We start from the raw sequence: 27756 nt of genomic DNA, 5'->3' as shown, positions 1-27756 counted from the left end.
GGCATTTGTCTCCTTGAATCACTTCTCCGAGCCAAGCCAGCCAGCAGCATGGAGAATGCATTTGAAGCTGCTTTCCACGTCTCCCTCCCCCTCTCTCTGCCTGCCTTGCAGCTTTCACACATCTGACATTAATGCCCTGCCGGCGGCTCTCAAACATTCCGTGTGGCTGAACAAAGCAGGAATCGAGCTGCACCTTTAAGACCAATTTTTATTCAGAACGTCAGCTTTCGCTTTCGCGCGCTCTCTTAAGCACACTTCATCAGACGAGGGGGTCAGGTATTGTGAGCTGAAACACAAGCACACGGCTGCCCACTTGGATCTATTCTATGTGGCTCTTACATTAAGCAAGTTTGGCCACCTCTGCTAGCATAAAAGCAGACGCGACAGTAAAGAGTCGTGGGAAAGACGAAGCTGGTTTCGAGCGCAAGCTTTGCAAAAAGGAGAAACGTTTATTGATCGCCTAGCGTAAAAAGCAGGCGCCGCAGTAAAGAGCAGTGGGGCTGCGTGCAACCCGCAGGGATAGAAGGCGATGTCTGGGAAAGGCGAGGCTAGCCCGACTCTCGCCAGATCTCGGGAGCTAAGCAGGGCCAACCAGCCTGGTGTAGGGGTTAAAGAGTCAAGACCAGGGGTGGCCACTCTCGCTTAACGTAAGAGCCGCATAGAATAAAAGGTACATTGTGATTGAGCTTAAGACATTTGCTCATAGACTCTAATAAAGGAAATTGAATAGAATAAAAGTCAGATGTTTGAGAGCCGGAAGGAAGCAAGCAAGCAGGACCGGATCTACATTTTTTTTGGGGGGGGAGCAAAATAAAAAAATGACACCCCCTTATGGGCCCATAGAATAGAATGGACTCCATACCCAATTTGGTGCCCCTCCAGCAAGCGCCCCCTCTGCTCCCCCATAGATCCGGCCCAGGAAGGAAGATAGATGGGGGAGATAGAGGTGAAAGAAAGCAACTTTAACTGCATTTTCCAAGCCACTGGATGGCTTGGCATGGATAAGTGATTTAAAGAGAGAAATGCCTTCTCCAAGCCGGCTGACTGGGTGATGGGGACTTTGAGAACCACACAATATACATGAAAGAGCCACAGTTTGGCCACCCCCGGTCAAGCCTAAGATCTGGGTGGACTCAGGTTCGGATCTCGACCCTGCCATGGAGGCTGGCTGGGCCAATCACACACTCGGCCTAAGGTACCTCACAGGGACATTGGGAGGACAAACGGAACAGAGGGGAACTGTCAAGCATCGATATTTTGAAATAATCAAGCTTTTGTTTTGAATCAAAGGCGTGTTTTTTTGAAACTCCATGACTTGTTCCAAAGTCTCAAACCTTGGAAGTGATACAGATTGTCACAGTGCAAAGTATCTTAAAGGTTACTTCAAAGGCAGGGTTACAGATAACTTCAAAAGGATAACATATAGATGCAAATTGCATTGACAGTTCAAAGGCTACTGACGACTATCTCTTTGGGTACTGAAGAATGTAGACATTCTTCAATGGTGGGTTGTAAATAAATAAAAACACAGGGTTGATATTTGGATAGAAGTTCAGGTTTGCTATGCAGAGGCAGGCAGTGGCAAACCACCTCTGTTACCCAGGACCTTTTTTTGTGGCAGGAACTCCTTTGCATATTAGACCACACCCCTGTTATGTAGCCAGTCCTCCAAGAGCTTACAGGGCTCTTATTACAGGGCCTACTGTAAGCTCCATGAGGATTGGCTGCATCAGGGGAGGTGTGGCTTAACATGTAAATGAGTTCCTGCTACAAAAAAAGCCCTGCTGTTACCCCTACGGGATCTCCATAAGTGAGCAGTGGCTTGATGGCAAAACAAAAAAAAAAGATGTGGAGTCTCTCTCTCTGTGTATGTGTTTGCATGTTTGCTATTGTTTTAAACACAAGTGGGAGCTCTAGTGAGTAACCCTGCACAGGCTCTAGATCAGAGGTGTCAAACATGCGGCCCGAGGGCCAGATCAGGCCCCTGGAGGGCTCTGATGAGGCCTGCGAGCATCTCACTGTCATCTGCTTCCTTCTTGTCTCTCTTGCTTCCTTCTGCATCACAGCTGGCTTTGCCAGGCTTGTTCAACCCCACAGGAGCCACAGAGCAAAGCCTCTGTTTTCTCCATTGGCTGACCAGCACATGAATCAACTTATGCACAAAATCTTGCAATGCCCAGCCATTTCATGTTTTCTCCTGGGTCTTAGGCTCAAAGCATTGACCATGAGATTTCTGTAAACAAAAGTAGGTTTGCAACTTACACACACACTTGAATAACACCTGAACCGCATACACAAGTTTGCTATAGGACAGACATTGTCTCCAGATTTTGATGCAATAATTCACAGCACGAGGTGTCAGTTATCAGAAACTGTTAAATCAACAAAATATAGCAAGAGTGCTAATCTTTTAAGCATATTTTAAGGTGGTTTTTTTTTAAAAAAAATCTTTAATTGTGTTTCTCTGAGTGATACCAGACGGGTGTTTAAAGCCGCCCGGGGGACGGGAGGCAGGCGGACCAAAAAAGCGCGTCGATCTGCCTCCTATCCCCTTCCCACCCCGCTCCCATCCCCCGGCTTGAAAAGGTACCACTTTCAAAGTGGTCCCTTTTCTCTGAGGCCGTCTGGAAAGCCTGGGCCCCCATGGCCCCCCCTTTAATGAGCACCGTCTGGAAGCTCCAGGGCACTCAATTTCCAGCCGGCTCTCTTTGGGATGGCTTCAAGCCGACCCAAACCTGGTATCAGCCTCTGTGTCCTTTATAAAGTTTATATCGCCACTACTTGGCATTACATTTTATGACACACATGACCCGGCCCGACAAGGTCTCATTTATGTCAGATCCTGCCCTCACAACAAATGAGTTCAGCACCCATTCTCTCGATGCACAAGCCACTGACTATACACATTGAAAGTAATCTACTGAAGGCCTAATGCAGGGGTGGCCGAACTGTGGCATGGGAGCCACATGGGGCCAGAGTTCCTGGCACCCTAGGCCCCAGCCCCGCCAGACCTGGAAAGCCATCAGCTGGCTTGGAGAAGGCATTTCTCGCTTTAAATTGCTTCGCCAAGCCAACCAGTGGCTTGGAGAATGCATTTAAAGGTAAAGTTGCTTTCTTCCCATCCCTCCCTCTCTCCCTTCCTTCCTTCCAGCTCTCAAACATCTGATATTTATTCTACGTGGCTCTTACATTAAGCAAGTTTGGCCAGCTCTGGCCTAATATAAAATCCCTGCAGGGCTCCATTTCTTGTTTCCCACCATAGGAAGGCCTGCCTGTTTACCCTCTGCTTACTATTTTTTAAATCAGTTACCTCACCAAGCCGTCAGAGGATGAGACCCAACCTTGTATCCCACGAACGCTGTGTTTTCGGTTTGTTTGGAATATTTGGTGATGCTCCACAGCGAAAGATCGTCTTTAAAGTCTACGGAATCATGTGCTGTCTGTCCTTGCTGTGCGGTACGATAACGTTTCCTTCTCTTTGGGGCCACCTTTTCTTCTCTCTTGCCAACAGAATAAGCATGGGATCAGTACAATTTTAGCTGTAAACTATGATAGCCACCTGCAGGGGTGGAATTTTAGCAAGAGCTCCTTTGCATATTAGGCCACGCACCCCTGGTGTAGCCATTCCTCCAAGAGCTTACAGGAGGCCCTGTACTAACAGCTCTGTAAGCTCTTGGAGGATTGGCTACATCAGTGGGGTGTGGCCTAATATGCAAAGGAGCGCCTGCTAAAATTCCACCCCTGGTGGCCTGGGAATTGCTTTGTCAATTTGCCAGCCTCCAGGTGAGAAATACAATGAGAGGTCACTGCAAGAAACTGACGACACTAAACCTGCTGGTTACTGTGACCAAAATTACTAAATGCTCATTAACATTTATTATATTAAAGACAGGTAAATCAAGAATTACACGTTACAAGCAGACACACAAAAAGTAAAATCCATTCTCTGAAGAAATACCTTAGCGATGGTGCAGATTGCAGTGTAGATTTCAGTGGCATGAAGTAAGTAGCAATTTCTTGAATCCCACGAAAGATTTCAGCCTTGAGCCACCTGAGCATTTTGCCAGTGAGAAAATGAGGATGGAGACGTTATGCCCTGTATGAGCCTTGACTTAGAAATTATGTCTTTAATGACATTATGAAATTGTTCTAAATCCCGTGCCTGAGGAAAATTTTGTTGAAACAGGAGGTGGAATACCGGCTGTCCTGTCGCATTAGGCTGAAATCTTTCACCGGATTCAAGAAATTGCAACTTACTTCATGTCATTGAAGTCCACACTGGAATCTGGACCATCGCTAGGGAATTTTTTCAGAGAATGGACTTTACTTTTTGTGTGTCTGCTTGTAATATGTAATTGTTGATTTACCTATAAGAAAATAAGAGAAGCCATGTTGGATCAGGCCAATGGCCCATCCAGTCCAATACCCTGTGGCCAATACTGTGGCCAAAGAACCAGGTGCCATCAGGATGTCCACCAGTGGGGCCAGGACACTAGAAGCTCTCCCACTGTGCCCCCCACCAAGCACATAGAATACAGAGCATCACTGCCCCATACAGAGAGTTCCAACAGTACACCGTGGCTAATAGCCACTGATGGAACTCTGCTCCATATGATCATCCAATCCCCTCTTGAAGCTGTCTATGCTTGTAGCCGCCGCCACCTCCTGTGGCAGTGAATTCCATGTGTTAATCACCCTTTGGGTGAGCAAGTACTTCCCTTTATCAGTTCTAACCCGACTGCTCAGCAATTTCATTGAGTGTCCACAAGTTCTTGTATTGTGAGAAAGGGCGAAAAGCACTTCTTTCTCCACCTTCTCTATCCTGTGCATAATCTTGCCTTTAATATAATAAATGCTAGCGAGTGTTTAGTAATTTTGGTCACAGTAACCAGTAGGTTTAGTGTAGTCAACCTCCAGGCGACACCTGGAGATCTCCCAGAATTGCAGCTGATTGCCAGACAAAAGAGATCGCTCCCACAGAGAATATAGCTGCTTTGGAGGGTGGGCTCTGCGTTGTTATAGCTCAGTGAAGTCCTGATGAGTCCACGCACTTAACCTCTACACCACACTGGCTCTGGAGCTCCACTACTGCGAGCTCCTGACCAAAACGAGGCTTGCGTCCAGGCATTCTGTTGAGGCAGCCTCACTGATCATCATGCCAGACTGCCAGTGCGTTCAATTGTTCTATAGCAGGGGTCCTCAACCGCCGGTCCATGGACTGGTAGCAACCGGGCCATGAGTTGTATAGTTATTTCATTATATACTACAATGTAGTAATAATAAGAAGAAGGCGGCGGCGGCAGCATTGGATTTATATCCCGCCCTCCACTCCAAATCTCAGAGCAGCGTACAATCTCCTTTATCTTCCTCCCCCATAACAGACACCCTTTCAAGGACAACCCCTGCCAGAGCTATGGCTGACCCAAGGCCATTCCAGCAGCTGCAAGTGGAGGAGTGGGGAATCAAACCTGGTTCTCCCAGATAATAGAGCTATGGCTGACCCAAGGCCATTCCAGCAGCTGCAAGTGGAGGAGTGGGGAATCAAACCTGGTTCTCCCAGATAATAGAGCTATGGCTGACCCAAGGCCATTCCAGCAGCTGCAAGTGGATGAGTGGGGAATCAAACCTGGTTCTCCCAGATAAGAGAGCTATGGCTGACCCAAGGCCATTCCAGCAGCTGCAAGTGGAGGAGTGGGGAATCAAACCTGGTTCTCCCAGATAATAGAGCTATGGCTGACCCAAGGCCATTCCAGCAGCTGCAAGTGGAGGAGTGGGGAATCAAACCTGGTTCTCCCAGATAAGAGAGCTATGGCTGACCCAAGGCCATTCCAGCAGCTGCAAGTGGAGGAGTGGGGAATCAAACCTGGTTCTCCCAGATAAGAGAACTATGGCTGACCCAAGGCCATTCCAGCAGCTGCAAGTGGAGGAGTGGGGAATCAAACCTGGTTCTCCCAGATAAGAGAACTATGGCTGACCCAAGGCCATTCCAGCAGCTGCAAGTGGAGGAGTGGGGAATGAAACCTGGTTCTCCCAGATAATAGAGCTATGACTGACCCAAGGCCATTCCAGCAGCTGCAAGTGGAGAAGTGGGGAATCAAACCTGGTTCTCCTAGATAAGAGAGCTATGGCTGACCCAAGGCCATTCCAGCAGCTGCAAGTGGAGGAGTGGGGAATCGAACCTGGTTCTCCCAGATAAGAGAACTATGGCTGACCCAAGGCCATTCCAGCAGCTGCAAGTGGAGGAGTGGGGAATCGAACCTGGTTCTCCCAGATAATAGAGCTATGACTGACCCAAGGCCATTCCAGCAGCTGCAAGTGGAGAAGTGGGGAATCAAACCTGGTTCTCCTAGATAAGAGAGCTATGGCTGACCCAAGGCCATTCCAGCAGCTGCAAGTGGAGGAGTGGGGAATCAAACCCGGTTCTCCCAGATAATAGAGCTATGACTGACCCAAGGCCATTCCAGCAGCTGCAAGTGGAGAAGTGGGGAATCAAACCTGGTTCTCCTAGATAAGAGAGCTATGGCTGACCCAAGGCCATTCCAGCAGCTGCAAGTGGAGGAGTGGGGAATCGAACCTGGTTCTCCCAGATAAGAGTCCATGCGCTTAATCACCACACCAAAATAAAGTGCTCAATTGTATCATCCTGAAACCACGCCCCACCTCCACCCCGGTTTGTGGAAAAATTGCCTTCCACAAAACCGGTCCCTGGTGCCAAAAAGATTGGGGACCACTGTTCTATAGAATATTTATATTTTTATGTTTTGTATTGTGAACCGCCCTTGCAATGGGCAGAATGAAAATTTAAGCAGATAACCAATTTCTTTATTCTTGTGGAGAAAGAGATTCAGCTAAGGTCAGAATTTCCTGTTCAGCATAAGGGTGGGTACCAGTTTGATGTCAGCACAGGGCTGTAGCCAGGATTTCATGTTTGGTGGGGCCCACAGCAGAATTTGTTGTGTGTGTGTGTGTGGGGGGGGTGTCATCCAGTTTGGTGGCCCTGGGCTGTCAGCACTGCAAGCTGCCTTGAGTGCCACAAACTAACCACTACAGCCAGTTTGGTGTAGTGGTTAAGTGCACGGACTCTTATCTGGGAGAACCTGGTTTGATTCCCCGCTCCTCCACTTGCAGTTGCTGGAATGGCCTTGGGTTAGCCATAGCTCTCACAGAGTTGTCCTTGAAAGAGTAGCTGTTGTAAGAGCTCTCTCAGCCCCACCCACCTCACAGGGTGTCTGTTGTGGGTGGCGGGGAGGTAAAGGAGATTGTGAGCTGTTCTGAGACTCTGAGATTCAGAGTATAGGGCAGGATACAAATCCAATTTCTTCTGAGAGCCAGTAGGGGTGTAGTGGTTAAGTGCATGGACTCTTATCTGGGAGAACAGAGTTTGATTCCCCACTCCTCCACTTGCACCTGCTGGAATGGCCTTGGGTTAATCATAGTGTCACAGGAGTTGTCCTTAAAAGGGCAGCTGCTGTGAGAGACCTCTCAGCCCCACCCACCACACAGGGTGTCTGTTGTGGGGTGAGAAGATATAGGCGAATGTAAGCTGCTCGGAGTCTCTGATTCAGAGAGAAGGGTGGGGTATAAATCTGCAGTCTTCTTCCTCCTCTTCTTCTTCTTCTTTCTCTCCTTTTTCCTCTTACTCCTCTTCCTCTTCTTCTCCCCCCCTTTGCTCTGCACACTGTGTTAGGAAAGGGGAGAGAAAAAAGCAAAAAGACCAGCTGCAATGCTACTACTTGTACAGACGAGTGGTGAGCAAAGGGGACAGATTGCGGGCCCTTCAATGGAGAGGCCATACAACTGGAAGGAGGGGGCTTCACAGGATGAGCCTGCTCCCCCCCCCCCTCCGTAGCTATGGGCCTATTTCAGCATCTCTTGCATTTCAGGTTTGTCTGCTAAAATCCACAAGAGAATGGGGAGCAAATCGGGGCTAATCCCTGGAGGAAAAGGCCCTTATTCTGTTGGCTGCACAGACCTCATGACTGGCCCCGGCATTCAGGTACGTGCACTGAGAATCCTGTGAGGTACTGCCTGTGAGAAATCATTGCTGGGGGATGAATGACTGAGAACTTAACCCCCAACCCCTCCAGGATACTGTAAAAGGGCTTGCAGGCCAATTCTGTTCTGTGCTTTCCCATTTAAAGCACAGGCCTCATAGAGCAGGGGTGGCCAGCGGTAACTCTCCAGATGTTTTTTTTTTGCCTACAACTCCCATCAGCCCCAGCCATTGGCCATGCTGGCTGGGGCTAATGGGAGTTGTAGGCAAAAAACATCTGGAGAGCTACCTTTGGCCAGCCTTGTTGTAGACTATTCCACCATTTCCCAATCTTTATTAAAGAGGCATCGTCAGATGTGAAACTGACAAGGCCCCACCAATGCTCCCTCTAAGCTTTGGAGTCTTGTGAGCAAAAATTCTACTTCATGAGCTTCTAGGGTTGCCAAGTCCGATTCAAGAAACATCTGGGGACTTTGGGGATGGAACCAGGAGCAAGGTTGTGACAAGCATAACTGAACTCCAAAGGGAGCTCTGGCCATCACATTTAAAGGGACTGCACACCTTTTTAAATGCCTTCCCTCCATTGGAAATAATGAAGGATAGGGGCACCTTCTTTTGGGGGGCTTACAGATTTGAATCCCCTGGTCCAATCGTTTTGGAGGGTGTTTTGAGAAGAGGCACCAGATGCTATGCTGCAAATTTGGTGCCTCTACCTCAAAAAACACCCCTCCCAATACCTCAAAAAACACCCCTCCCAAAGCCCCAGATACTGATGGATTGAGTCTCCATTATACCCTATGGGAATTAGTCTCCATAGGGAACAATGGAGTGCCCAGCAGATTATTTCCCTCCCTCTCTCCCCCCCTCTTTCTGATGACCTTGAAGTGGGGGGAGGGCCTTCAAACCGGGAGTCCCCTGCCCCCACCGGAAGACTGACAACCCTATGAGCTACTGACATTAAAGTCCTGAGCTGCTGCCTACATTAGTTTGCTCTGGGTCCATCCTTCCTGAGCTATGACAAAAATGTGTGAGCCGCACGCTAAAAAACTGTGAGCTTAGAGGGAACTCTGGGCACAACTGTAAAGGAATCAAAAGTACCTTTTAGCAGGTTTTTGGAATGGCACAAGTGCTTTGGGTGGAGCCTTGCAACAGGCACTAGCCCAGGAGTGGTCAAACACGCTTAATAGAAGAGCCACATAAAATAAATGTCAAATGTTTGAGAGCCACAAGACATGAACTTCAGATGTTAGAAAGAAGGAAGGAAAGGAAATAGATGGGGAGGGAGGTAGAGGTAGAAAGAAAGCAACTTTAACTTTAATTGCCTTCTCCAAGCTGCCAACTGGCTTGGCTTGGAGAAGTGATTTAAAGAGACAAGTGCCTTCTCCAAGACAGCTGATAGGGTGGTGGGGACTTCGAGGGCCACACAATATGCACGAAAGAGCCACAGTTTGGCCACCCCTGCACTAGCACTTTGTGAAAGTTTTGCAAGCAGACAATAACTTCTTTTCCCTTTGAATTTGTGATTCAGACTTTATGAAGTGTTGCAAGTATTAGAACTGACAGACTTTGAATGAATTTTTAATAGCGATTTGGATGCAATATATTATTATCGGTGATTCTGTAGTATGTATTAATATAGAGTACAAGGGTTTTCTTATAATATCTTTATTGCATTTGTAGGGCTTTTCTTGCAGTTTATTTCTCCAGACTATCACCTGGAGATTGGCAACCATACTTTGGCCTTGAAGGGTCCAGCAAAGGCGTCACGCATAGTGCAGTCCAGTGCAAAATTCATCTGTGCACAGGATTGCTCTGACTGTTAAGTTCTGGGTATAATGGAATAAGAATTTTCACCCGAGGGTTAATTTCTACAATCAGAATCAAATGGTAAAGATTGTCCAGGATTGTGCCACTCCTGGTTTGTGGGTAGGAAGTATGTTTGAGTGCTTCATCATTCAGTGGGGGAGGGATCATCATACTTCTCTGCACATGGGAAAATAGCATCTGAAAAAAAATGCTTTTTTTCTAGCATGCCAGGCATTGAAGATCCTTGTGCAGTGGAGGTGGCTGCTGCCAATGCGCTGTTTTTAAAAAATCAGATCTTCAGTGGCCAATCAGAAGCCCTGTTGGGGAAAAGCCCCAGCTGGTTTGAGCAGGGGTACCAAACATGTGGCCAAATCAGGCCCCAGAGGGCTCCTATCAGGCCCCTGAGCAATTGGCTGTGATCTGCTTCCTTCTCCCTCTCCCTTGCTTCCTTCTGCATTACAGCTTGCTTTGCCAGGCTTGCTCAATCGCACAAGGGCTACAGAGCAAAGCCTCTATTTTCTTCATTGGCTGAAGCTCCTCCCTTCGGGAAGAAGGGGGGGGGAGGCAGAGCTTGCTTTGCCAGGCTCTCTCAATCGCACAGCAGAACTACTGAGCCAAGCCTCTCTTCTTTCTATTGGCTGAAGCTGCTCCCCATCCTGGCCCCCTAGGGAAGGAAGGAAAGAGCCAGAGCTTCCTTTGCCCAGCTCCCTGGATCCCATGGGAGGAATACAAAGAAAGCACCTTTAAGACCAATGAGTGCTGACGTTTTAAGCATGTTTTATTTTAAGTTTTTTTTTACAAATTAATTGTATTTGTCTGTTTATATTGTGTTTATATTTCTGTGACCTAATCTTAAGCAATTATTCATATGGCCCTGCCTGACACGGTCTGGCCCGACAAGGTCTCAAAAACCACACCTCAAAAAGGATATTATAGCATTGGAAAAAGTGCAGAAAAGGGCAACTAGAATGATTAAAGGGTTGGAACCCTTTCCTCATGAAGAAAGGTTAAAACGCTCGGGGTTCTTTAGCTTGGAGAAACGTCGACTGCGGGGTGACATGATAGAGCTTTACGAGATAGTGCTCCATGGGTGGAAATCCAAGTCTGGATCCAAGCCTGAGTCTTTATATCTTATTTGTTCCTGCACTGTTTTCCTTTTCACCATTTTAAAGTAGTTTTCAATAACTTTCCTCCTATTAAATTACAGGGAAGTTTTTTGCGGCTCTTTTACCCATCCCAAAACGGCACAAGTTCTGAAGACACCGCATGGATTCCCAAAAGAGAATACTATCATGGGCTAGCTGATTTCCTTAATATGTATCAGACTATGGGAGAGTTTGTGCTTTCACAATATCTTGGTATGTTTTTATTAATACAGACTGTCTCTATGAAGAGCGTGTCTTTTGCTTTAGGTGCTGTGTTTCAATTACCAGCTTTCTAGTGAGCTTATTTCCTGTTGCCAAGAGCAGGTAAAACTACAGTTGGTGCTGTTCAGGCCTCAGATTCAGCAGGAGCTCACAGGAGTGCAGCGCCTGAACCTTTCTGAGGGTTCCCCCTCCTCCTCCCCACCTACTTTGTCCATTGAATAGGAGGTGCAGCTGCATAACAATCCCTGGATTAGGAGAGCGGGCAGCCAGCCAGCCACCAGGGGCTTTGCCACACCCCCAGCAGCCCTCAGTAACCGCTGGAGAAGCCCACACCACCCTTTCTCCACTTCTTATGTGATTTTGGACGGCAGGTGGCTTGCTGGCCTTTTGACTTGGGGGGCAGCCAAGGAGAGCCCCAAGTGAATGAGACCTGCTTGGGCTGGCTGGATCTCTAGCCAGCCCAAGCAGGCCTTGCTTGCCTGGGGCTCTCCTTTCTTGCTTTGGGTTGCTTTTGACTGGTGGAGGAGGTGGCATATGCTAATGAGTTATGTTAATGAACTCCACCACCTATTTTTCAACAAAACAACCCCTGGTGCTGTTAATTAAACTGAAACTGATGAAGGGGCACTAGGATAAAGGCTGAAGTGAGGTTTTTTTCGAGGCTGTAGGCTACTCTCTGCCTTGCAGAACAAAGTTTTAGTCCAGGGACACCTGTAAGACTAACGAAGTTTAATTCTGGGTATTCTTAAAGGTGCCACTGGACTCAGACTTTCTTCTGTTGCTTCACAGCAACATGGCTATCCACCTGAATCTCTCTGCTTAGTAGTGGATTTTGTATTTTCTCCAATGGTGCTGTTTCGCAGTTATCTATGAACAGGACCTTTTTTTGTAGGAAAAGCCCAGCATGAACTCATTTTCATATTAGGCCGCAACCCCTGATGTCACCATTGTTTCTCGCAGGGTTTTTTTCTACCAAAAAAGCCCAGTAGGAACTCATTTTCATATTAGACCACACCCACTGATGCCTAGCCAGCTGGAACTGTGTTCCTGTGCATGCCTTCTTTTTTTTCAAAAGGCCCTGTTTATGGAAAAATCAGAAGGCAAAAGCCAGAATCGGATCCAGTAGTACCTTAGAGGCCAACATGATTTTTGGTTTTAAACAATTTATTGGTAGCATATGGTTACAAAGCTTATCTATTTCTTAATTTTTTCTTTTTTTTCACATTAACCCATATGACATTTCCATCCCCCCTCCCTCCAATGTTGACTTCCCCGAGGTTATAAGTTCAAATCCATACTAAAGGCACTTCTGATTGCTCAAAGTTCCGTATATATATTCTTACAACTAAAAAAATGTCCAATATTTCTTTACTTTCCAAGTTTTCTCCATATATCCTTTAAATTTTCTCCACTCCCTTTTGAATATCTCTAAATCATAGTCTCTTAGTGTTCTGGTTAATTTGTCCATTTCACACCACGATAAAACTTTCATGGTCCATTCCCATTTCTCTGGTATTTTTTCTTGCTTCCAAAGCTGCGCGTATAAAGTCCTAGCAGCTGATAACAGGTACCAAATTAAAGTCCTGTCTTCTTTTGGGTATTTTTCTAATTGTAATCCAAGTAAAAACGTCTCTGCAATTTTCTTAAAATCATAGCCCAAAATTTTGGTGATTTCTTGTTGTATCATCTTCCAGAATTCTTTCGCTCTTTCACATGTCCACCACATATGGAAGAAAGAACCTTCATGTTTTTTACATTTCCAACATCTATCCGACATTTTCTTACTTATCTTAGCCAATTTTTTCGGAGTCATATACCACCTATACATCATTTTAAAACAGTTCTCCTTAATGCTTTGACAAGTTGATATCTTCATTGAGTTCTTCCAGAGGTGCTCCCATGTTTCCATTTGTATTTCTCTATTCACATTAATTGCCCATTTGACCATTTGAGACTTTACTACTTCTTCTTCTGTAGACCATTTCAATAATAACTTATATACTTTTGATATCAATTTTTCATTGTCACCTAACAGGACTCTTTCCAGTTCTGTTTGTTCTCGTCTAATCCCCTCTGATTTTATGTCATTTTCCATCAAACTTTTAATTTGTTGCATTTGAAACCAATCATAATTGTTATTTAGCTCTTCTGAGGTTTTTAATTCAATTTTGTCTCCTTGAATCTTAAGCAGTTGGTTATATGACATTTCTCTTTTTTCTTCAGAATCAGCTGTTATTTTTATTACTTCTGCTGGCACTATCCATAATGGTTTTCTCTCGTCCCCGTATTTCTTGTATTTTATCCAAGTATTTAGTAATGTATTTCTGACATAGTGGTGAGAGAAAAAACCATCCATTTTATTCTTCCCATAGTACATGTATGCATGCCAGCCGAATCTATTTCCGTGAGCTTCTAACCACAAAGGTTTTTTATCTAACAGCATTATCCAATCTTTTATCCATGTCAAACAAACTGCATCGTGGTATAGTCTTAGATCGGGAAGTTGAAAACCTCCTCTCTCTTTGGCATCCGTTAAGATCTTCATCTTTATCCTTGGTTTCTTTCCGGCCCAAATGAAATCAGAGATTTTCCTTTGCCATTTGTTGAATTGTTTTGCTTCTTTTACAATCGGGATGGTTTGAAACAAATACATTATCCTTGGCAAAATATTCATTTTGATTGCAGCTATCCTGCCCAGTAAGGACAAGTTGAGTTTATTCCATTTCATCAAATCTTTGTCCATCTTACACCACAGTTTTTCATAATTGTTTTTGTATAAATCAATGTTCTTCATTGTTATCTCTATTCCAAGGTACCTAACTTTGGTTGTGACTTCACAACCTGTCACCTTTTGTAGTTCGTTTGTTTTATTTGGTTGCATGTTTTTACAGAGGAATTTCGATTTCTCCTTATTTATGTATAATCCTGCTAGTTCTCCGTATTCTTTTATCTTAGCTAACAGCAGTGGTGACACTTGAACCGGATTCTCCATTATGAACACTATATCATCTGCAAAAGCTTTATATTTATAAGAGAATCTTCTAATTTTTAGACCTTCTATTTTTTCATCTTTTTGAATTTGTTGTAACAAAATTTCAAGAGTCATTATAAACAACAATGGTGATAGCGGGCATCCTTGCCTTGTTCCTTTACTCACTTTCAATTCTTTGGTAAGGTCTGCATTTATACACAATTTTGCATGCTGATCTGTATATATTGCTCTTGTCATTTTTATAAATTGTTCCCCTAAATTAATTTTTTCCATTACCGCAAACATAAAGTCCCAATTTAAGTTGTCGAAGGCTTTCTCTGCGTCAACAAAAAATAAGGCCACTTCTTTTTCCGGGTGCTTTTCATAGTATTCCACAACATTAATAACAGCTCTTACATTGTCCCTTATTTGTCTTTTAGGAAGAAATCCCGCTTGGTCTTTGTTTATAAAGTTGGTCAGGTATTGTTTCAGTCGCTCTGCTAAAATTCTTGTATAGATCTTATAGTCATTATTCAACAATGAGATTGGTCTATAATTTTTTACGTTTGTGCTATCTTTATCTTCCTTAGGAATCAGAGAGATTACAGCTTCCCTCCAGGTCTTTGGGATTTTCCCTTCTTCTCTTATCGTGTTTAACAACTTCAACAGTTTGGGTGTTAATTCATCCTTGAGAGATTTGTAAAATTTTGACGTGAATCCATCTGGCCCTGGAGCTTTACCCTCTTGCATTGCTTTTATTGCTGCTTCTATTTCAATTTTCTCTATTGGGTCATTTAATATCTTTTTCATATGTTCCGTCAAAGGTGCCACCTGAATGTTTCGTAGATACTCTTCCACTTTTTCTTTACTTACATTCACACCCTTGAATAAATTTGCATAGTATTTAAAGAATTCTCTTTTAATTCCTTCTTGATCCACTACTGTTTTCCCATTTGCCATGATTTTATTTATAGTCTTATTTTCTTTCCTTTTTTTTAATTGCCAGGCCAGGTATTTACCAGGTTTGTTTGCACTTTCAAACGATTTCTGTTTCAAATTTTTTAAATTCCATTCTAATTCTTTATTCAGCAAATGTTTAACTTGGGATTGTAATATCGTAATTTCTTTTATTAATTTTTTCTTCCCTGGTCTTTTTTTTAAGTCCTTTTCTTTTTTATCTATTTCATTTTGCAGTGCTGACAGCCTTTCTTCTCTTGCTCTTTTGTCTTTATTATTCAATGTAATTAATATACCCCTCATTACTGCTTTATAAGTGTCCCATACTGTTGGATATTCCATATCATCCGTTTCATTTATTTGGAAGAATGCTGCAGTCTCCTTTTCTAAGAATGATACAGTGTCTTTATTTTGTAGTAAATCCTCATTAATTCTCCATCTTCTTGATTTTCTTTGCAATTTTGTTGACCAGCATATTGGATTATGGTCCGCCCAAACCTTTGGAAGAATCTCAATTTTTTTTGTTATGAGGCCCAAGCCTTGGGAACCCCACAACATGTCAATTCTGGAAAAAGAATTATGCCTTGCTGAGAAAAATGTATAGTCTCTTACCTCAGGGTTGAACTTTCTCCAAATGTCTTCTAGATTTTCCTGTTTAATCAACTCAAAGAAAGAATTGGGCAGCTTCCCTTCTTTATCATTCTTCTTTGGACTTGATCTGTCAAGGTTATTTTGTATTGTCCCATTAAAATCGCCCATCATCAATACCTGGTCATAAGTCTCTTCGTCCATTTGTCTATTTATGTCTTTAAAGAATTTGTCTTTCGCTCCATTGGGTGCATAGAGTCCTAGTAGTAACGTTTTTTTCGCCTCTATCGTCACCTCAACAGCAATGTATCTTCCTTCTTTGTCTTTAAAGATTAATTTTGGGTCAAGTTGTTCTTTAATGTAAAAAACCACCCCTCTTTTCTTTTGCTCTGCTAGTGAAAAAAATTCCAACCCCAAATTTCTATTCCACAAAAATTTACTGTCCTTGCGTTGTATATGAACTTCCTGTAAACAAATTATATTACATTTTTGCTTTTTAATCCAATGAAATGTTCTCCTTCTTTTCTGTGGTGAATTTAGTCCATTTATATTCCAAGATAGTAATTTGTACTCCATTATGATGTTGGTTCTTTATTTTCTTCAAAAAAGCTATGCATCTCTTGTTCGCTTCTTATTGTAATCCTTTTGCCATTTTGTTCAAATCCAAGACCCTCTGGTATTATCCATCTATATCTTGTGCCCTCTGCACGCAACTGATCGGTTAGCTTCTTGTACTTTTTCCTATCGCTGATCACTTCTCTTGGTAGCTCTTTCATTATTTTAACTCTGCTCCCTTCTATTGCCCAGGCTTTTTGGTACCCTTTCCTCAAAATTTTCTCTGCCACTTCTTTTGATCTTAATCTTATGACGATGTCTCTTGGCAGACCTTTATTTTTCGCATAAACTGAGTTGACTCTGTAGGCACCCTCCAACATACTCTTAAATCTGTCAGGGTCTTCTTCTATGTACTCAGTGATGATATCCACCATATAGCCTTTTAAGTCTGTGTCTTCTTTTTCAGGTACCCCTCTTAGACGCACTTGTGACTCCAGCAACTTACAGTCGTGTATTATGACCTTTTCTTGAATTTTTAGCAAGGCAGAGGCCTGTGTATCCACTTTCATCTCTACCTCTTTCACTTTATTTTGAGTCTCTTCCTTAAAATTCTCTATCTCCTTCTTAAGGTCTCCAACTTCTTTTTTAATATCTTTTTTTATTGCCAAATGCAATTTGTCCATAGCTTTTAACATTTTTGCCTCCAGAGCGTCAAATTGAGCCTGCATCTTGTCAAATGATTGGGCTCTTGCACGTGTTGTTCTTTCTACTGACATATAAAAAATCACCAAACCTTAAAAAAATCCCCACATAAAATTTAGCATCCAATCCAATAGCTTAGAGCCAGTTCTTTCAGATGAGACTAGTTTCGTTTTTCTCCCTTCTTCCTGAGCAAAGATATTGAATTTTAACAATTTTGACAGTTTTTCTCCCTTTTAAAATGGCAATCGTTATTTCTCTATGGTACAGTTCCAGCCTAGAGAGGTCTCTCTTCGTCTTTCTTGATCTGAGTCTTGGACTCAATTCCTTCCTAGTTCAAAGGTCGGATGTCACAGCTCTTGTTGTCCTTATAGGCTCTGATTTATTGTCCAGCCCCTTTTAGTTTCACTTCCTGTCACAGCTTAGACTGATCTCGTGTCTAGTCTCGCAGTTTTTTGAGCTGCATGAAGAAACCGCAACCACAAAAATTCACAACAATATGTCCTTTCTCCAAAATATCTTTGAAGGCAATTGTTTTTACGGCGTTCAGTTTTCCCAAGCTGAATTCTTTTCCTGCTGTGCCCCCACTCAGCTCAGTTCATTCTAGGTTCTGCAGTTTATGGGCATATATACACGGCAACTCTCTTTTCTTTCTTCTGCGTCACCAGCCTCCCATTGCCAACTTTCACTCTTATCTTGAAAGGTTTTTTTTTTTTTTTGCTGTTGTTCACATCCAAAGCCACAGAGCTCAGCTTAACAAGGTAAAAGTTTTTTTTCATTCAATTATGCTTTGCCTTCGTCTGTTATTAATCCACTCAGTGTTTAAACTATATTCAAAGTCTCTCAGAGTGAAGATAAGAATGATGAGTCTACCTTTTAGATGTTCTCAACTCCCCCGGCTGCTATTTTCTTGCAATTAAAATCAGTCCTTCTAGCGTGCTTGGATTCCGACAGCCTTAAGTGACCGAAGTCACTTTAGAGTCACTGCAGACGATGGTTGACATTCCATTGCCGGACATCAAGAAATGAAGGAGTCAGCTCCCTGACTGCTCCAGTTCGATATCAACAGCATTAAAGGAAGATAAGTCGTCTTGGGTTAACCCTTGCCTAGGGTTAATGAGCATAGACCTTATCAGGGGTCTTTAATACCCTGAACAGTGACAATAAAATCCCCCTCTGTTAGGGAGCTGCAGACTGTCTTCCAGCCAAACAGGAAGTCCAACATGATTTTTCAGGGTATGAGCCAAGCTGCCTTCATCAAATTTGCTTTGATTCTGGAAGGCTCACCCCCCACCCCCGCCACCAATTCTTGTTGGTTCCTAAGATGCTACTGGGTTCCGATCCAGCTTTACAGCAAACCAACATGGCTACCTTCTGGAGGCAGAAGCCAAGCTCTGAGGTTGTTGCTGTCAAAAGTGTGGCATGTTACTCTTTAAATTAGAAGAATGTTTCTTGAAACACAAGAAGATACGAGGATCTATTTATGTGTTATGGAATGGGTTCTACATCAGGTGTCCTGGGACTGTTTCTGGAAACAGAAGACCTGTCAATTTAAAGGAAAATAGCAAACAGGTCAGTAGATCTGGATTATACAAATACACCAAAGAGGAGCGGAGTCAGTAATCACCTCATTGTTCTGCATTTTGGTTTTACTGCTCGGAAACCCATTTGACCAGGGTGCTTAAGCAAGAAATTCTTAGAGAGCAGGCTTTTTTTTGCAGCAGGAACTCCTTTGCATATTAGGCCAACCCCACCTCATGTAGCCAATCCTCCACAAGCTCACAGTAGGCCCTGTACTAAGAGGCCTGTAAGCTCCAGGATTGGCTACATCAGGGGGGGTGGGATCTTGAAGCCCCACCCCACCTCCCTCCTCATGCTCCACCCTCCCAAATCTCCAGTTATTTCCCAACCCAGAGACGGCAGCCCTGTCTAGACCCACCCCCTGCTCAGTGCAGAACAGGGTTGCCAGCTCCAGGTTGGGAAATACCTGGAGAATTTGGGGGTGGAGCCTGATGAAGGGGGTGGGGTCTGGAGAGGGAAGTGACTTCAGTGGGCCATATAATGCCACAAAGACTGCCTTCCGTTCTCTTCAGGTGAACTAGGCTCTGTCACCTGGAGAGCAGTTGTGTCATCCCAGGAGATCTCCAGCTACCATCTAGAGCAGAGGCGTCGAACTCATTTGTTACGAGGGCCGGATCTGACATAAATGAGACCTTGTCGGCCCCGAGCCGTGTCAGACCAGGCCGTGCGTGTCCCTATCTAAGATTAGGGAGCAGAGATAAGAGCCCTGTGGCGCAGAGTGGTAAAGCTGCAGTACTGCAATCCTAAGCTCTGCTCACGACCTGAGTTCGATCCTGGCGGAAGCTGGGTTCAGGTAGCCGGCTCAAGGTTGACTCAGCCTTCCATCCTTCCGAGGTCGGTCAAATGAGTCCCCAGCTTGCTGGGAGGAAAGAGTAGATGACTGGGGAAGGCAATGGCAAACTAACCCGTAAAAAGTCTGCCGTGAAAATGTTGTGAAAGCAACGTCACCCCAGAGTCAGAAATGACTGGTGCTTGCACAGGGGACTACCTTTACCTTTTAGCAGAGAGATAAACTTTCTAGAGGACATAGACAAATACCATTAAAGATTTTTTTTTAAACCCCATAAAATAAAACATGCTTAAAACATTAGCACTTGTTGGTCTTTAAAGGTGGTCTCTTTGTATTTCTCCCATGGGATCCAGGGAACTGGGCAAAGGAAGCTCTGGCTCTCTCCTTTCTTCCCCAGGGGACCAGGAGGGGAAGGAGAAGGAAGAAAGGCTTGGCTCAGTAGCTCTGCTGTGCGATTGAGAGAGCCTGGCAAAGCAAGCTCTCCATCACCCCCCCCTTCTTCCCCAAGGGAGGAGCCTCAGCCAATGGAGAAAATAGAGGCTTCTCTCTGTAGCTCCTGTGCGACTGAGCAAGCCTTGTAAAGCAAGCTGTGATGCAGAAGGAAGCAAGAGAGAGGGAGAAGGAAGCAGATGACAGCCAGTTGCTTGGGGGCCTGATAGGAGCCTTCTGAGGGCCTGATTCGGCCCCCAGGCCACATTTGACACCCCTGACAGAGATTAGCAGCTCTAGTGCAGCAGTACATAAGGTCAGCATCCCCAACATATGGCCATCTAAGCCAGCTTGGAACACTTTAAAAAAAAACCCAGCTGGCACAAAGTTAAGATGTGGAACAAGCTGCGGGAAACGGTTCAGGCTAGATAATGAGAAGCTGCCCAAGGGTCCGTTGTTACTTTCATGAGGTCATCATCAGACTTCCTAACTCCAACAAACTCTGTTCCGTTGTCACCTAGGCCGCGTGACCTGTCCTGCCAAATGGGATGCTGAATTCAAACCTGGAGAAAAATACCCCCTCGTTATTTTTTCCCACGGGCTTGGCGCCTTCAGGTAAGGCTGCAGTTTCTGATGACACAGCGGATCTCTAAAAGTCACAGTGTCAGTCTCATCTGATGGCATTCGGGCTGTTTGTGAGGACTAAATGTTATCTGCAAAGTGGATGAAATGGAGTTTGTGAAATTGGCGGTCCTAAGGAATGTTTTCAGCACACCGTGAAAGCAAAATAATACTAGTTATAATCAATGTTCCCTCTAAGCCATGGAGTCTTATGAGCAAAAATTCTAATTGGTGAGCTACTGCCATTAAAGTTGTGAGCGACTGCATAAATTAGTTTGCTCTGAGGCCATCCTTCCTGAGCGAAGGCAAAAATGTGTGAGCCAGAGGCCAAAAATCTGTGAGCTAGCACACGTTCACTCAGCTTAGAGGGAACAGTGGTTATAATATCTGGAGTAGACCCAGGGCTTTTTTTGTAGCAGGAACTCCTTTGCATATTAGGCCACACACCCCTGAGGTAGCCAATCCTCTTGGAGCTTACAGTAGGCCCTGAAAGAGCCTTGTAAGCTGCAGGAGGATTGGCTACATCAAGGGTGTGCATCCTAATATTAGGCTTGCCAATCCCCAAGTCCCAGTGGGGGATCCCCCAGTTTTGCAGGCTCCTTCCCACCCCCAGTCAGCTGGCCAGTCTGCTGTGGCGGAAAGACCTGCTTGTTGTGGTGTAGTGGTTAAGAGGGGCAGACTCTAACCTGGAGCACCAGATTTGATTCCCCACTCCTCCTCCACATAAAGCCAGCTGGGGTGACCTTGGGTTAGTCACGGTTCTCTCAGAGCTCTCTCAGCCCCACCTGCCTCACAGCTGTCTGTTATGGGGAAGAGGGGGTGAAAGATGAAGCTGCTTTGAGACTCCTTGAGGTTCAAAAGCGAGGTACAGAAACCGACTCTTCTTCTTTCCCCTCCACGTTTACTTTTCCTCTTCTTCTTTTTCCTCTTCTTCTCTTCTTCTTCTCCACCACACTCCCAGCTGCACACACTGTCCAGCAAAGTCACAGAAGGGCGTGCAAGATTTGAGGAAACTGGGATATTAGCAAGGGGGTGGGGAAGGATGGATGGTTAGGCAATGGGGGAGGTGGACAAAGGCAGGTGGGCAGGGAGGTGTGTGTGGGGGGCACAGTGGCAAGCAAAGAACGGGACGGGGGCCCAGATACACTCAGCCTAGGCTGTCTGGCACCCTAGGCAAGAATAACTTCTCTCCCCCCCCCACCCAATTCGGCGCCCCCAGAAGGCGACGCTCTAGGCAATCACCTAGTTGCCTAGTGGCAAGGTCAACCCCGGGCCCACCAAAATCTGGAACTGGGTCTGCCTCCTGCTGCCAAGCCCTGTATTGCATCTAGTGCTGTTTCTCAGAAGTCCAACAACTTCCCCCTGAGCTGCGTTTCAGGGGTCATTTGATTCACGTACTCCTCACTGGGTGGAATTCATTGGACACACAAAGCTACCTGATGCTGAATTGGAGCCTTGGTCCACTCAGACTGGCAGTGTCTCCAGGGTCTCAGGGAGGGGTCTCGTCTTTCCCGTCATCTCCCGCCTTGGTTCTTTTAACTAGAGATGCTGGGAATTGAACCTGTGACCTTCTTCACACAAAGATGTGTGAACTCTGCCACTGACCCACAGCCTTTCCCAATGTTAATTATCCATACACCCATCTGTCCTAACGAGGGGAAAAAATAAATTAGCAGGGGACTGCGTGTGTGGCACATCGAATGCAGAACCTGTGCAGATCATTCTAGAAGCGACACAAGAAAGAGAGGAGGTATTTTCTTGAAAATATGTTGTTGTTGTTCAGTCACACAGTCGAGTCCAGCTCTTTGTGACCCCATGGACCAAGTCACGCCAGGCCCTCCCGTCTTCCACCATCCTCTGAAGTCCACTCAAATTTATGTTAGTTACACCAGTAACACTGTCCAGCTATCTCATCTTTTGCCGTCCCCTTCTTTTGCCTCTCGCCTTTCCCAGCATCAGGGTCTTCTCCACTGAGTGCTCCCTTCTCATTTGGTGGCCAAAGTATTTGAGCTTCAGCTTCAGCATCTGACCTTCCAGGGAACAGTCAGGGTTGATTTCCCTTAGGACTGACTGATTTGATCTTCTTGCAGTCCAAGGGACTCTCAAGAGTCTTCTCCAGCACCACATCTCAAAAGCATCTATTCTTCTGCGCTCGGCCTTCCTTACTGTCCAACTCTCACAGCCATACATTACTACTGGGAATCCCATTGCTTTGACCAGATGTATGCTTTTAATGAGACATAGCACGCCAGATAACTTCAGATCAGGCTGAAGGGATCTGTATAATTCCTTTCATGTTTGTTCCAACAGAACTGTATATTCGGCAATCTGCATTGAAATAGCTTCTCGGGGATTTATCGTTGCGTCTGTTGAGCACAGGTACAACCCACTGCCCACCTCCCTTTTGTAATGGTTGGAACAACAAGCTGTTTTGCAGAAGACTGACAGATTTCTGCCTGCATCCTTCCAGTGGAGAAGATGGATGAACTAGCAGTGCAGAACCAGTCTGGATCTGACCTTCCCCTACATTGCTTGCTTTGGGCTGCAAACAATGTATGAGAGCCAGTTTGGTGTAGTGGTTAAGTGTGTGGACTCTTATCTGGGAGAACCGGGTTTGATTCCCCACTCCTCCACTTGGACCTGCTGGAATGGCCTTGGGTCAGCCGTAGCTCTTGCAGAGTTGTCCTTGAAAGGGCAGCTTCTGGGAGAGCTCTCTCAGCCCCACCTACCTCACAGGGTGTCTGTTGGGCGGGGGGGGGAGGTAAAGGAGATTGTGACGAACGTTCCCTCTAAACTGAAGAGTCTTGTGAGCAAAAATTCTACTTTGTGAGCTACTGGTGTTAAAGTTGTGAGCTGCTGCATAAATTATTGTGCTCTGGGGCCATCCTTCCTGAGCTAAGACAAAAATCTGTGAACTAGAGGCTAAAAATCTGTGAGCTAGCTCACGCTAACTCAGCTTAGAAGGAACACTGATTGTGACAACTCTGAGATTCTTCTTCAACTCCTCCTCCTCTCACCAAAACGGATTTGGGAAGTTTATGATTCAAAATAAGGTGCTTATATTGGGGAAGGGGTTGCATTTCTGCTGATTTCTCCCTCCCACAGCAGCCTAAAACGCACCCCAAAATGCTGCTCCTTAGGGGTGGGGAATCTCCAGAAATAGTTATGAATCTTAAAGTCTCCCACAGGCCAGGGAAACTGGCAAAAAACTTAGATGCTCATCATTTACTACAACTTATTACAGCCTCTTTACACCTGTTTATTTCAATGGATTAAGTTTTTCATGGCTCTGCCCCACTGGCTTTAGTGTCCGTCATTCAGGGCTTTTTTTTGTAGCAGGAGCTCCTTTGTATATTAGGCCGCACCCCCCTGATGTAGCCAATCCTTCTGGTGCTTCCAGTAGACCCTGTACTAAGAGCCCTGTAAACTCCTGGAGGATTGACTACATCAGGGAGGTGTGGCCTAATATGCAAAGGAGTCCCTGCTACAAAAAAAGCTCTGCCGTGATGGGAAGTACACTTTGTATTGAGTAAGCTGATAGGGAGATGGAGGATTACAGCGAATACCGTGTACCATACTTGGTACATTTTCTTCTTCACCATTATAAATCCCGAAGCACAACTATGAATGTAGAAGTTAACGATCTCCATCAAAACTTTAGATGGCATTGGTGACCTGAATAGCCCAGGCAAGCTCGATCTTGCCAGATCTCAGAAGCTAAGCAGAGTGCCAAGTATTTGGATGGGAGACCTCCTTGGAATACCAGAGCTGGGGGGCAGGGGCAGGCTTTGTACAGCCATTTCACTGAATACCCTCCAGGAGGAGTCAGTCATCAGAAGTCACCATGACTTCCAGGTATATGCACACCCACACACATGCACATATAAATTGGGTGGTTGGTGGGGGGGAGACAGGATTATATGGGCCTTAATGGTATAGATTTCTCAAGAAACAAGCCTAAAGATTTTGAAACGGCATCTTTTTGTTAGAGATGAGTCCGCTTCAGCAACGTATTACTATAAGGAAGCAGAAGGAGCAGCGGCAAAATTGCAGGAAGAATGGATGTATTACAAGAAGTCAAAAGCAGACGAAGATGACGATGTTCCTCTTCGTCAGCGTCAGGTATTTGAGCAAGCCCTTTACATGCATAATCCATTGAGGTGGGGGAGAGGAGAGAGAAGACCTCCTAGATTTTGGATGTCACTTGAGCCTTTCTCCGGATTGCCAAGGTTTTGACCGACACGGCATGAAACCTAGGATAAAACCATCATGGCGTACAGAGTTTGTGTACCTGTTTCCGTTTCTCCATGAACATAGCTGGTCAAACAGATTTTGCCCTTTTTTGACCACCACAGACAATCACCCCATTTGTTTGACCATAGACGATAAGAGGACAGAAAGACACAGCGGCAGGGGGGAGGGGGAATGGGCAATGATGACTTGGGTCAGTTCACACCTCTGACCAAACTCCTGGCCGACTCCAGCCTGGTGCTGCTGCAGACAATCCAATGGGACATTTTCACTTACATCGGTGGGGACAGCTTTGCTCTAATTCTCACCAAATATTAAAATAACCGGAAGGAGAACTCTGAAATACACTTTGATGTTTGGGTGGTATTCTTTTGTTTTTGTTTTGCAAATGGCCTGAATATGGGCAAGCTGGCCTCTCAGCCATGCTGAATTGCCTCTTTTCAGTCTCTCATGGCAAAAAAAAAAAAAAGGAAAGTGCCCAGTAATTTCATCCCCTGCCCGCACAGAGAGCCAGTTTGGTGTAGTGGTTAAGTGTGCGGACTCTTATCTGGGAGAACCAGGTTTGATTCCCCACTCCTCCACTTGCACCTGCTGGAATGGCCTTGGGTCAGCCATAGCTCTGGCAGAGGTTGTCCTTGAAAGGGCAGCTGCTGTGAGAGCCCTCTCCAGCCCCACCCATCTCACAGGGTGTCTGTTGTGGGGGAGGAAGGTAAAGGAGATTGTGAGCCGCTCTGAGACTCTTCGGAGTGGAGGGCGGGATATAAATCCAATATCTTATCTATCAAATAGAATATGGGCCAGGCTTCTGCTTACTGAAAAGAAAATATTATCAAAAATGCTTTCTAAAAATCATATTCCACACTCACTGAGGGCTTCTTTGTATCTCTATGCCAGGGGTGGCCAAACTGTGGCTCGGGAGCTACGTGTGGCTCTTTCACACAGATTGTGTGGCTCTTGAAGATCCCACTGCCCCACTGGCTGGCTTGGAGAAGGCATTTCTCTTCTTATATCCCTTCTCCAAGCCAAACCAAGCTGGTGGCTTGGAGAATGCATTTAAAGTTAAAATTGCTTTCTTTCTACTTCTCCTTCATCTTCCTTCCTGTCTTGCGGCTCTCAAGCATCTGATGTTCATGTCTTGTGGCTCTCAAACATCTGACATTTATTCTATGCGACTCTTATGTTAAGTGCGACCGTTTTCGCACACAGCTTACCACGCGGTCACGTTCCTGTTCTCTCTGCAGCGTCTGTCGGATTTCCCATTATCTGAACCGGAGTTACAGGAAGTGCCGCGGCTTTTGCATAGCAAACGTAAACCGCTAAAACCGCTAAAACCCAGTTTACGTTTGCTACGCAAAAGCTGCAGCACTTCCTGTAACTCCGGCGCAGATAATGGGAAATCCGACGGAGGCTGCGGAGAGAACAGGAATGTGACCGAGTGGTAAGCTGTGTGCGAAAACGGTATGAGTTTGGCCACCCCTGCTCTATACTAAAAAACCCTTGTGCATATTTTTTTTCTTTCAATACAGGTTTTTTTATTATTATTATTTTAGTGATATCTCTGGATGTCCACCACGCATTCTGAAAAATGAGGTTGTACCAAGAAAAAGTAAAAGCACTATTATGAAATGGTTTCTTTGCTTTTGGAGGGTTTAAATAATGGGCACATATACAGAGAGCTGCATTAAGTTTCCTTCCTGTCTTTCACAGCCCAGCCAAACTTAAGCCTTGCTAGCTCCCAGTGACAAAGATTTAATTTCCCCACTGAAATTGACGAGACTGTGACTGGAAGGAAGAGAAATAGATGGGGGAGGGAGGCGGAGAAGGAAAGCAAGCCATTTTAAATGCCTTCTCCAAGCCAGCCGATGGGGTGGTGGGGGCTTTGAGAGCCACACATGCAGTGGCCAAACTTGCTAAATGCAAGAGCCACATATAATAAACATCAGATGTTTGAGAGCCGCAAGACATAAACATCAGATCTTTGAGAACCTCAAGGAAGGAGGGAAGGAAGGAAGATAGATGAACGAGGGAAAGGTAGAAAGCAAGCAAGTTGAAAGGCATTTTCCAAGGCTTGGAGAAGTGATTTAAAGAGAGAAATGCCTTCTCTAAGCCAGCTGACAGGGTGGGAGGGGCTTTGTGAGCCACACAGTATGTATGAAAGCCACACGTGGCTCCCAAGACACAGTCTGGCCACCTGTGCTGTATGCCACCCTGGCTCTACAAGGAGGGAGTCTGCAGTGGAGAGGGGGAAAGGGGGTAGAAATCGCCTTCCTTGTCTCTTCCTTCTGCACAGCTCCACTGACATGAAAAAGAAGAAGCAACTTTTCCTGACCCCTCATTTCCCAGGGCAGCCTCTTCTTCCTTCAGGGTCACAAAATGGCTGCTGGGAGGGGTGGGAAGGGCACAAGAAAGCCCCGTGACCTTTGGCGCCTACAGCTCATGGACCCTGAGCCCCAGGAACAGAGCCCGTTTGCCTTAAGGGCGCAATTGGAGCCTTCCTGGGTCAGCTCAGGAAGCAACTTCACAGTCGATGAATTTCTTTTCCACAGGTGCAGCAGAGAGCAGATGAGTGCATTAGAGCCCTTGACCTCTTGCTGGGCATTGATTCTGGAAAGCAAGTAGAGAACTTGATGCCCATGCGTTTTGACTGGACCCCTCTAAAGGTAAAGGAAATAGTTGGTTCCTCTTTGTCAGGGGCCATTTTGCAGAAAAATAGGTGGCGGAGCTCATTAGCATAACTCATTAGCATATGCTTCCCCACCCCCACCAGCCAAAAGCAATTTGATGCAAGAAAGGAAAGCCCTGGGCGAGCGAGCCCTGCTTGGGGTGGCTAGAGATCCAGCAGGGTGGGTCAGCCCTGGATAATATTTGATGGGAGACCACCGAGGAAGTCCAGGCAGGCAAGGGCAAGCCACCTCTGAACATCTCTTGCCTTGAAAACCCTATCGGTTGGTTGCAACTTGGTGGCATTTTTCCACTGTCTCTCTTGGGCAGAAGAAGATGATATTGGATTTATACCCCACCCTTCACTCTGAATTTCAGAGGCTCAGAGCAGCTCACAATCTCCTTTATCCTCCTCCCCCACAACAGACACCCTGTGTGGTGGGTGGGGCTGAGAGGGCTCTCACAGAAGCTGCTCTTTCAAGGACAA

At 45.5% G+C, this 27756-nt stretch overlaps 1 protein-coding gene across 2 annotated transcripts in view; it reads left to right on the top strand.

Annotated features, from left to right (window-relative positions):
• The window catches only part of PLA2G7 (phospholipase A2 group VII), a 63210-nt gene that overhangs the window by 20491 nt on the left and 14963 nt on the right, over positions 1–27756 (top strand). For both annotated transcript variants that reach the window (XM_060257737.1, XM_060257729.1), the window contains 7 exons: positions 3307–3456; positions 7884–7996; positions 11007–11157; positions 20258–20351; positions 22668–22736; positions 24347–24479; positions 27155–27268. In XM_060257737.1, the coding sequence (XP_060113720.1) occupies positions 3330–3456; positions 7884–7996; positions 11007–11157; positions 20258–20351; positions 22668–22736; positions 24347–24479; positions 27155–27268 (801 nt within the window). In that variant the 5' untranslated portion in view covers positions 3307–3329. The remainder of the gene's footprint in view (positions 1–3306; positions 3457–7883; positions 7997–11006; positions 11158–20257; positions 20352–22667; positions 22737–24346; positions 24480–27154; positions 27269–27756) is intronic.

Source organism: Heteronotia binoei, chromosome 1 (genome assembly GCF_032191835.1).
Source record: "Heteronotia binoei isolate CCM8104 ecotype False Entrance Well chromosome 1, APGP_CSIRO_Hbin_v1, whole genome shotgun sequence".
Lineage (NCBI taxonomy): Eukaryota > Metazoa > Chordata > Lepidosauria > Squamata > Gekkonidae > Heteronotia > Heteronotia binoei.
Note: the sequence above shows the minus strand (reverse complement) of the source record. Positions and strands in the feature narration are given on the sequence as shown.